General features: G+C 44.5%; 1 protein-coding gene and 1 pseudogene across 1 annotated transcript; both read left to right on the forward strand.

The window, feature by feature from the left end:
* Positions 1-8,868: 8,868 nt before the first annotated feature.
* On the forward strand, positions 8,869-9,816 carry LOC147985207 (uncharacterized; annotated as a pseudogene).
* A 256-nt stretch (positions 9,817-10,072) lies between these two features.
* LOC147985208 (uncharacterized) lies at positions 10,073-10,912 on the forward strand. Its single transcript, XM_087541465.1, has 4 exons — positions 10,073-10,314; positions 10,400-10,522; positions 10,602-10,739; positions 10,840-10,912. The coding sequence occupies exons 1-4, from the start codon at positions 10,073-10,075 to the stop codon at positions 10,910-10,912; spliced, it is 576 nt and encodes a 191-aa protein (XP_087397591.1).
* The last annotated feature ends 472 nt before the right edge of the window (positions 10,913-11,384 follow it).

The raw sequence follows: 11,384 nt of genomic DNA on the forward strand, positions 1-11,384 counted from the left end.
CGAAGCCCTGCTGGAGTACCATGCTCCTCCACCACCACCACGCCGTCGTGCTGCTGCTGGATGGAGTCTTCCCCAACCTCTCCTTCTCCCCTTGCTGGATCAAGGCGTAGGAGACGTCACCGGGCTATACGTGTGTTGAACACGGAGGTGCCGTCCGTTCGGCACTAGGATCATCGGTGATTTGGATCACGACGAGTACGACTCCATCAACCCCGTTCACTTGAACGCTTCCGCTTAGCGATCTACAAGGGTATGTAGATGCACTCTCCTTCCCCTCGTTGCTAGATTACTCCATAGATTGATCTTGGTGATGCATAGAAAATTTTGAATTTCTGCTACGTTCCCCAACAGTTTTTTTCCAAAAATAACGCTCCCGAAGGTTTCATTCCGTTTGGACTCCGTTTGATATTCTTTTCTACGAAACACTGAAATTGGCAAAAAAAAGCAATTTGGGCTGGGCCTCCGGTTAATAGGTTAGTTCCAAAAAGAATATAGAAGTGTAAAATAAAGCCCATTAACATCCAAAATAGATAATATAATAGCATGGAGCAATCAAAAATTATAGATACGTTGGAGACGTATCAGTGGTCACATTCACACTATTAGGAAATATGCAACTTGTATTTCCAGATCGTCATGAGTCAATATGTAGCGACCCGACCTCAGATGGTCAAGTCTCTGTGTTCAGTGTCATCCCTAGATCGGTAATGCTGACACACACAGTACTCGAAGGATTTATAATAGAGTAGCAATCACACACTTATTACATCGAATGTCTCAAAAGAGAGATTATTACAATAAATATGGCTTAAGGCCATCTAAAAACGATAACAGCGGAAGGCTTGGAAGATAGAGTGAGTCCATCAACTCCAACGACATAGCTGAGTGCATGACAAACGACCTATGACATCTTAATCCTTGTCTGAAAAGTCTGCAACATGATATGTTGCAGCCCGAAAATGGACCAGCACATGGAATATGCTGGCAATATAACACAGTAGAGCAATGAACAGATAAATACTATCACTACATGCATATTTGGCTGGTGGAGGCTCTATGGTTATAATGTTTTTGCGAAAAGCCATTTTTCCCCTACAATAAAGGAATATATTTTATTTAACTATCATGGTAGTAGAAACATTGAGAATGGTACCCCCATCTCAATCCCAATTAAAAGTAATAATCAACCCAACAGATTAATTTAGAGTGATGAGATCCATATGATAATCCAAGAACCAGATACTCAAGTTGTCCATAACCGGGGACACGGCTAACCATGATTAGTTTGTACACTCTGCAGAGGTTTGTGCACTTCTCCCCACAAGACTCGATCTCCTCCATTGGATTTCTCGCACTACTTGGTGTTTGAAAAACGGATGACCGAGACACAATTTTTCAGAAGCATTAACTCTAACCCCGGGTAGACAGTACCAACCTACATCCCCTACATCTGCTAGCCTACCACTGAAAGAGGTCATGCAACTTACTCCACTATGCTAGAGCCCATAGTAGCTTGTGGCTGCACACAGAAGTTTCTAGCATGAATAATCTTATGATCCCTTTGAGCCTGGGTGGCGGACCATAGGAGGATCACACGGTATAACCCCGGGATCTCCTAGGACAACACTGGTATAACCCTAGGTGCCCAAAACCAACAATCCACCCTGATGTGTATTAAAGTTTCCACCTTAGAATTGAACCATTAATTAACAAACTCACATCTATCATGGATACACTCAAACCCAACCCACGTCTACTAGCATAGCATAGCGTTATAAGCATAACGTAGAAGTAACTCCCAAGGGTTTGATAATGAAACAGGTAATAGGTTCTACCTCATCAATTACTTCCCAATACCCACATGTTAATCACATCCTAATCATGCAGTGTTTGAGGATTGTAAGTAATGCATAAAAACTGGGTATGAAAGAGTATGATCAATGTGTTACTTGCCTTGCTGACGATCCGGAAAAACTAGTGACTCGTAGTAGCAAGCTTCGCACTCCGGGTGTTCTATCGCAAACAAGCAATAGCATACATAAGCAATCAAGCAAAGATGCATGGGTAAAACTCAAATAAGATCTAACTAGAAAGTTCAACTAAAGAACTCGGGTTTGCAAAAAGAATCAAATCAAACGGAGCAACGAAACTCAAACTGCGAAAGAAACAAGATCCGATTACTAATCTAGACTAAAGTCAAATTTTATTGTGTCAAAATCCTGTTCAAGTTGGTTAAACAGAAAGAGGGCTTCAAGACAAAGACCTAGGCGCTTGTTTCACCTGATTTGAATAAACGAGCGAAAAGATAAACTAAAACGAAGATCATGACAGAAATCGTGATCGAAATAATCACGGAAAAACCCTGGAAAAAGAAAAAACTGACGAACAGGCTAACGAATGAACGTTCGCTGTCTGTGGCTAACGAACGAACAGCGTTCGTTAAAACGAACGTACGGACGAACGCCCGCTAAATAAATAAACCGACGGAAAACCGGATGAACCGATCTATATAAAAAACGAGATCTAGAAAAAAACCAAACGATTTTCTGAGAAACCGACGAACGACGGCAACGGCGGCGGCTACCTCCGGCGAGGTCGGCGGCGGCGGCGCGGAATGGCGGGGTGGCGACGGGAGGCGGGCGACGCTAGGGTTTGGCGGGGCGCGGCGCGGCTTGGGCTGTTGGGGTCGCGGGCCTCGGCTTTTATAGCCGGCCGGGCGAAGTGTCCTAGCCGGACACGCCCGGTTAGTCGGTTACCTTTTTAAAAAAAAAATCCTGGCGCAGAAAAACTAACGAAAGAAATACTAAACGGACTCCAAAAATCCAAAATAAATTTTCACGGTCCTCTAAGAATATTCCAGACAAAGTGAACATTTATTTGGGCCTCTAATGCAATTTTGAAAAACACATATTTTTCCTAATTCAAATAAAATAGTGATAAAATCCAAATAAAACTCATTATTTGATTTTTAGTATTTTTCCTCCAATATTTCATTTATTTTGGAGAAGTCATATTATCTCCTCTCATATATTTTTAATATGAAATATTTTCGGAGAGAGAAATTATTAAAACCAAAATGATCCTTGTTTCGATATTTGACAAAATTCAAATATGAAAACGGTGAAATCCCCAACTCTCTCTGTAGGTCCTTGAGTTGCTTAGAATTTCCAGGATCGCAACACGAAATGCAATAAAATATGGTATGCATGAATGACCTATGTATAACATTCCAAATTGGAAATTTGGGATGTTACAAACCTACCCCCCCTTAAGATGAATCTCGCCCTCGAGATTCGGGTTGGCTAGAAAATAGGTGTGGGTGGTCCTTGCATAGATCATCCTCTCTTTCCCAGGTGGCTTAATCCTCGGTATGGTGGCTCCACTGAACTTTGCAAAACTTGATAACCTTGCTGCGAGTAACTCGACTGGCAAACTCGAGATTTTTGACAAGTTTCTCCTCATATGTCAAATCAATATCCAACTGAATTGCTTCCAGGGGAACTGTATCTCTCAGAGGAATATCTGCCATCTCTGCATGGCACTTCTTCAACTGGGAAACGTGAAACACATCATGAGCTTCTGATAGTCCTGCAGGTAGCTCCAACTTGTAGGCAACCTCTCCCATGCGTTCCAAAATACGGTACGGTCCCAAAAATCTCGGGGCTAACTTTTCCTTAACTCCAAAATGTTTAACTCCTCGCAGAGGTGACACTCGCAGATATGATCTGTCTCTGATTTCATAGGCTACCTCCTTGCGTTTTGAGTCTGCGTAACTCTTCTGGCGGGACTGAGCTACCTTCAGTCTTCTCGAATCAGCTTAACCTTCTCTTCAGACTCTTTAATCAAATCCGGTCCAAACAACTGGCGGTCTCCAACTTCATCCCACTTCAACGGTTTTCGGCATCTTCTTCCATACAGGGCTTCGAATGGTGCCATCTTCAAACCGGTCTGGTAGCTGTTGTTGTATGAGAACTCCGCGTAGGGAAAATTATCATCCCAACTAGATCCATAGTCTAGCGCACAGGCTCTCAACATGTCCTCCAGAATTTGATTGACTCTCTCGGTCTATCCATCTGTCTGTGGATGAAAAGCTATACTGAACTCTAGCCTGGTACCCAAAGTCTGGTGCAGCTGATGCCAAAACTTTGAAGTAAACTGCGTTCCTCTATCTGATACGATGGTCCTCGGAACTCCATGTAGATATACGATCCTGGTCATGTATATCTTGGCCAACTTCGCACTAGTATAGGTGGTTTTCACTGGGATAAAGTGAGCTACTTTGGTCAAGCGATCCACTACTACCCAGATAGAATCATATCCAGATCGGGTCCTGGGTAATCCGGTGATAAAATCCATGCCAAGCTTATCCCACTTCCATTCGGGTATCGGCACAGGCTGCAGTAATCCTGCAGGCTTCTGATGTTCTGCCTTTACTCTCTAACATACATCACATGCGGCTACATACTCAGCAATATCCTTCTTCATTCCGGTCCACCAGAAACACTCCTTCAAATCCAAATACATCTTGGTGCTTCCACGGTGTATCGAGTATGGCGAGTCATGGGCTTCCTGAAGTATTAACTTCCCGATCTCTGCATTGTTTGGCACATAAACACGGTCCTCGAACCACAAGGTGTCGTGCTCGTCCTCACGAAAACCTTTGGCTTTTCCTTCACTCATCTTCTCCTTTATTTCAGCAATTTCTTTGTCATCCTTCTGAGCTTCTCTAATCTTTTCCAACAATGTTGACTGAACCTCCAATGCCGCAACAAAACCTCTAGGAAGTATCTCCAAACGAAGCCCCCTGAGATATTCTGCTAACTCCTTTGGCAAACCTCCTGTTACTAAGGTATTGGCATAACTCTTCCAGCTTAAGGCGTCTGCTACGATATTGGCCTTTCCTGGATGATAGTGCAACCTCATATCGTAATCCCTTATGAGCTCCAACCATCTCCTTTACCCGAGATTTAACTCCTTCTGTGTGAAAATGTACTTCAAACTCTTGTGATCCGTGTACACATCACAACGGTTTCCAATAAGAAAATGTCTCCAGGTCTTGAGCGCATGCACTACGGCTGCTAACTCCAAATCATGCGTAGCATAATTTAACTCATGTGGTCGAAGTTGACGTGAGGCATATGAAACAACCCTCCCGTCTTGCATAAGTACTCCTCCAAGTCCTAAGCGAGAGGCATCGCAATACACTTGGAAATCCTTGCGTATATCCGGCAGAATCAGCACTGGGGCTGTAGTCAAACATTTCTTCAACTCCTGGAAACTTGCTTCACATTCTTCAGTCCAATGGAACTTGGTGTCCTTCTTCAGCAATGCCGTCATAGGCTTCGCAATCTTCGAGAAATTCTCGATAAATCTCTGATAGTATCCCGCGAGTCTAAGAAAACTACGGATCTCTCCAACTGAGGTGGGTGCCAACCACTCGGTGACCGACTGAACCTTGGTAGGATCCACGGCTATACCTTCTCCTGTTATAACATGTCCAAGAAATCCAAATTCCTTCAACCAAAACTCACATTTGCTGAACTTGGCATATAATTGATGTTCCCTGAGCTTCTCGAGAACTAAACACAAATGCTCCTTGTGTTCCTCTTCATTCTTTGAGTATACCAAGATATCATCAATGAACACCACGACAAACTTATCCAAGAAGTCCATGAACACCTTGTTCATCATACTCAAGAAATTGGCAGGGGCATTAGTTAGTCCAAATGACATAACTGTATACTCGGATAACCCGTACCTTGTGGTGAACGCTGTCTTTGGTATATCCTTTTCTCCAATCTTCAGCTGGTGATATCCTGATCGCAAATTGTCTTCGAAAACACTTTAGCTCCTTGCAGCTGGTCAAACAAATCATTGATCATCGGCAGCAGGTACTTGTTCTTGATCGTCACTTCATTCCATGCACGATAATCAACAACCATTCTCAATGATCCATCCTTCTTCTCAACCAAGAGCACTGGTGCTCCCCATGGTGATGAACTTCATCGGATGTAACCTTTCTCCAACAACTCCTTAATCCGCTTCTTGATCTCTTCCAGATCATTTGCGGGCATCCGGTACGGTCTCTTCAATATTGGTCCGGTGCCTGGCATTAACTCTATCAAGAACTCAATATCTCGATCTGGCGGCATGCCTGGTAATTCCTATGGAAATACATCGGGGTAATCCTTCACTACCAGCACTTCCTCCTGAACAACTCCTAAGAGCGAATTTACTTGAGTCCTCCTAGGCGCATGCCTAGATACATACTTGATCCTTTTTCCCTCCGGGGTGGTGAGTAGAATTGATCTGCTAACACAATCAATGTTTCCTTGATACTTTGATAACCAATCCATTCCTACTATCACATCCAATCCTTGTGACTCCAAAATTACTAGGTTTGAGGGGAAAACATGGCTACCAATGGTTAAGGGTATCCGATCGCACCATTGGCTGGCCATAAACTCTGCACCGGGTGAGCTCACTAGCAAGGGTGTCCTAAGGGCTAAGGTGGGTAACTTAAACTTCTCCACAAATCCCCTTGAAATGTATGAATGTGATGCGCCAGTATCAAAAAGAACGAGAGCGATAAATGACTTAACCAAAAACTTACCGATAACCGCATCTGGCTGCTCTTCAACCTCCTCCAGGTTCACGTGGTTCACTTGTCCCCTGTTGAAAGGGTTGGGCTTCTTCCCAGTGCTTCCATTGCCATTTCCGTTCTTCAATTCCGAACAATCATTGGTGTAGTGCCCAGTCTTCCCGCACTTGAAACAGGTAATGTGACTTTGATCCTTCTTGGCGGGTGTGGCTGGGTTAGAGCGGTTTTGGTTACTGCCTGCTCCATTCACGTTTCCATTCTTGGGGCCGCCATGGTTATGCGAACTACCTCCATTGTGAGTGTGGCCTCCATGATTATGGGTCAATCCTCCCGAGTTCGGGGTGAAACGAGGCTTCTACTGAGCTCCAGAATTGTACTTTCCTTGTCCATACTTCCTCTTGTGGATCTTAATCTGATGCTGCTTCCCTTCAATCATAAGATCCTTGTCTACCAGCTCCTGGTAGTTGTTAAATGTTGCCACCATCAACTGCATGCTCATCTCATCATTAAGCCCTTCCATAAACTTCTCTTGCTTCACGGCATCTGTGGCCACATCATCAGGGGCATAACGAGATAGCTTGCTAAACTCATCTACGTACTGGCCCATAGTATGATTTCCCTGACGTGAGTTGCGAAACTCACGCTTCTTCATGCTCATAGCTCTAGTTGAGACATGGGCTGTGCGGAAAGCTTTCTGAAACTGCTCCCAAGTAACATTGGCTATGGGAAAAGTGGCTGTGTAATTCTCCCACCATGTGGCTGCCGGTCCATCCAATTGGTGTGCGGCAAAAAGCACCCTCTTAGCATCTATGCAACCGGTAGTGGTTAGGTCCCTTCCAATCCTACGTAGCCAATCATCCGCAACTATGGGCTCGGTGCTACTGGAAAACACTGGCGGCTGTAACCTCAGAAAGCGGGCTAAGTTGTCAACTGGAGGTGGTGGCGGTGTGTTGTTGTTGTTGTTGTTGTTGTTGTCAACTGGAGGTGGTGGCGGTGTGTTGTTGTTGTTGTTGTCGTTGTCGTTGTTGTTGTTTGTTGTTGTTGTTGTTGTTGTTGTTGTTGTTGTTGTGTCACGCATCCGCCGCCGCTGGTCACCACCGAAGCGGGGCACCACCTCCCCCTCTGCCCCAAGCCCCCCTCTGCCCCACCCCACGGTGAGCACCGCTCCCCATCTCTGTTCGTATTCTTTTAGATGGATAGATGTATGGATTGCAGTATATATGGATGGATTTATAGATGTATGTAAGGATGGATGTGTAGATGGATGTATGGATGATTTGCTGATGGATGTATCCATTTCCATTTTCTTCTGCCTAAATTTTTTAGTATAAGGCAGCCTTGTGCTTGTCCATAATATGGTTGTTCTGCAAGGCAAAATTTCAACTTTTGATTAATGCTCGTAGGAAATTAAATGCTTAGTTTTTTGCAACATGCTTAGATTGGAGAAGACAAGCCAGGGAGTCTAGTCTTGCTACACACATATATGGTTGTCAACTGTGAGATGATGTTGATAATGTTTTTATCAGATTGTTCCACGAGTGCTTATGTTGGTTGTGCCGGTGCTTTTCATGTGCAGGGATTTTCTCTTCACCTCCAGGAGCATTGTCCGTCCCATTGCCATTGCCATCGTTGTTCGACTACGCCTCTACGGTCTCGAGGTGAGCTTGACTGTCATCTCCTCCCCCTCCCCTATTTGCTTCGTTTCAGTCATCGTGCAGATGCCACTAGATTTTATTTTCATGTCAAGTCTCGTAACCTAGACGTCTCCCTTTCGAAAGGGTGGCATCTATAAATATGCATGTCTTTGCATATTTATAACCGTCGTCCTTTCGAATTGTCCACGTTATCCATGGACAGCCCAAGTACGTGTAGATTGGGTTTCGTTTCCCGTGCTCTACTTCGGTCCTCAGCAAAATTTTGCTAGTGCCACCTCGTTGTTCTCCGGGTGCACATTCTCACGGCTTGTTGTCGAGACGTGTATCTGGAGAACAGCGGGGAGGTGCTGCCGAAATTTTGCCGAGGACCGGAGTAGAGCACGGGAAACGAACCTAATCTACACGTACTCGGGTGAGATTAGGACCCATCTTTACCTATTAGAGATAGGATTCAATCCGTGAATGCACGTTTCCCTTTTGTGTGGTAAAAAATTAAAACCATGGCGTAAATAATATGACAATGGTAATTAGGTGTGTATCTAGTCTTAATTACATTATACATATCTTGATGAATATGAATTTGGTGCCCCTACTGTCAGTGCAAGTACCAGTATGGATGATCGTGAGTGGATGTACACTGGCCACCCTAGTCAGGCTGGCATGACTAGTGAATGGGTGACGAAGACCAACAAATTTGTAGAGGCAGCATTTGCTAGAGGCCAACGAAAAAGTTGGTGCCCCTGCTTGAAGTGTCGCAACCGCAGAGAACAGTCGAAGAAGATGATGTGTGTGCACCTGCAGAAGCATGGGTTTAAGCGTGGGTATACCTGGTGGACCCTTCATGGCGAGCCTGAACGTAGCAGAGAAGAGGTGGTGCGTCGGCGAACCGACAATAATGGTACCGGGATAGTTGACATGGTAGCTGACTTCAATGGTGCACGTGAAGAGGGATCAGAGGAAGAACCGGAGGAGTCTGCGAGGGCCTTCTTAGAAATGCTAAATTCCTCACAACAACCTCTTCACGACTACACAAACTAATGTCAGTTGGATGCCATTGCACAAGCAATGTCTATAAAGACCCAGTTCAACATGAGCAGAGATTGCTTTAATTCGATGGTGACATCTTGGGGTCGCTCTCTCCCCGAAGGTCACAAACTGGCTAAAAGTTGGTATGAAGCAAAGAAAATCCTTCGTGCACTTAAGATGCCCTATGAGCAGATACATGCTTGTCCAAACGGATGTGTCTTATTTACGAAAGAGTATGCCGATGACAAGTATTGCGCCAAGTGCAAAGCCTCTAGGTATGTTGAGAGAGACCTCAGTGATGGTACGAAGAAGCAGAGCAAAGTCCCCGCAAATGTTCTTCGATATTTTCCAATGTTGCCAACAATTCAACACCTTTACTTAAACGAAGATACAGCCAAACAGATGACATGGCAAAAATATGGGATAAGACACGACAAAGATGATCATGGGAGACCGATGCTGACACACAAATATGGGATTATAGAAATCGGCGAGCCGGAATGCTGGATCCACCACATCATCAAGGCAACTTGAACGTTATGGAGTTCGGTGAACGTTGGGTATATCTTATGGAGTTCTTCATAAGCTTTTTCTTGTCATACATGTTGCCAATCCTTGTGATGAAATCTTAATCATGTTGCTTTGGTTGCAGGCGTCTCACCATAATGCTCCACTGCCCAACCTTTTCGTCTCGTATGCTTTGGCCCATAAGGCACCGTACAGAACAGCCATGCCTTACGATGAGAATGACACATCGTCCGCGTACTCCAGCAAGACCGTCTACGATCGGATGGAGAAATTTAAAGGGGTGGCAAAAGAGTTGAAAGGGCCCGAGTATGATGTGACAATAGAGCCTCTTGACCATGCGTTGGTCATGATCTCTGGAGAAGGCAGGAAACATGGCAAGGAAGCAATTGTAGGAGGTATGTTCCCTAGTTCCTCCCATAGCTCTCTCCCTGAATACAAAGCTCGGTTAGGTATCTCAAAATCTTCTACATGTAAACGCTCGACTCCAGCTATGGTTGAGATGGAGGTATTCTACACAAGTCCTTCTATATATGTTTGTTTCTTACTTACTGTTGGATTGAAGATGCGATTGCCATGCCATATTTTGCAGGCCCGACTGGCGGAGGAGAGGCGAGTGGAGGCGGAGGAGAGGCGACTGGCTAATGAGAGGACGCAGCAAGCGGTGCAGCAGGCGGTGTTGGCACAAACTAGTCAATGCTTTGCAATGTTTGCGGTTAGTTCCTTAATTGCCAAAGACATACACGAACTCTTCTACTACCAGTACTTAATCTCCACTCAAACATAATTTGCAGGCTTAGTGTACCCAGAATGGTATGCTCGCTATGCAGATGCCTCATCAATCAGGCCATGGATCTAATACTGATGGATCTTCACATGCACGAGGCCCAAGCGATAACAACCTTGGTGGTTCTCCGAATGTTTGAGATCAAGTATGGTTGGTGGTTATTTTTTCTGTTTGGCATATTGATGATTTCAAGCACATTATTTGTTCTTGTGCCAAAACGTGACACGCACCATTCAATCTTGTAGGTTGCCACCTGGATGCTCTTTGGACTATGACATGGACATGAAGGCATTTGTTGTAGTGCCAAATCTTATGTAGTGATGCCATCTTTGTTCATTGTGTATTATATGTATGGGACTATATGCTATGGAACTATATGCTATGGAACTTTATCCTGAGACTATATGCTATGGAACTTTGTTCATTGTTGCTTATATTTGCTATGGAACTATGTTGTCCTGTTATGGTTCTGTGCTATGAGGATCTTTGGTTATGGATCAAGGCAATTACTATATTGTGTATTAAACTGCTTAATTTATGATTATCAAAAATGAAGCTTTGCCGTCTAGGGACAGATGGCAAACCTGCCACATGTCGCTAGCCTGTGCTTCTGCTGGAATTTTGCCGTCTGGCCAACATTCCAGTTGACCGCAAAGAGGTGGCTATTTGCCGTCTGGGCTAGTCCCTACCAGATGGCAAACTATGCATCTTTTCCACTGGGCCACGAATACCAGACGGCAAAGGCCAGCCATTTTGCCCACTGGGCTAAGAACAACAGACGACAAAGTAT

Source organism: Triticum urartu, chromosome 2A (assembly GCF_056163025.1).
Source record: "Triticum urartu cultivar PI428250 chromosome 2A, HENAU_Tu73, whole genome shotgun sequence".
In the NCBI taxonomy this organism is placed as follows: domain Eukaryota; kingdom Viridiplantae; phylum Streptophyta; class Magnoliopsida; order Poales; family Poaceae; genus Triticum; species Triticum urartu.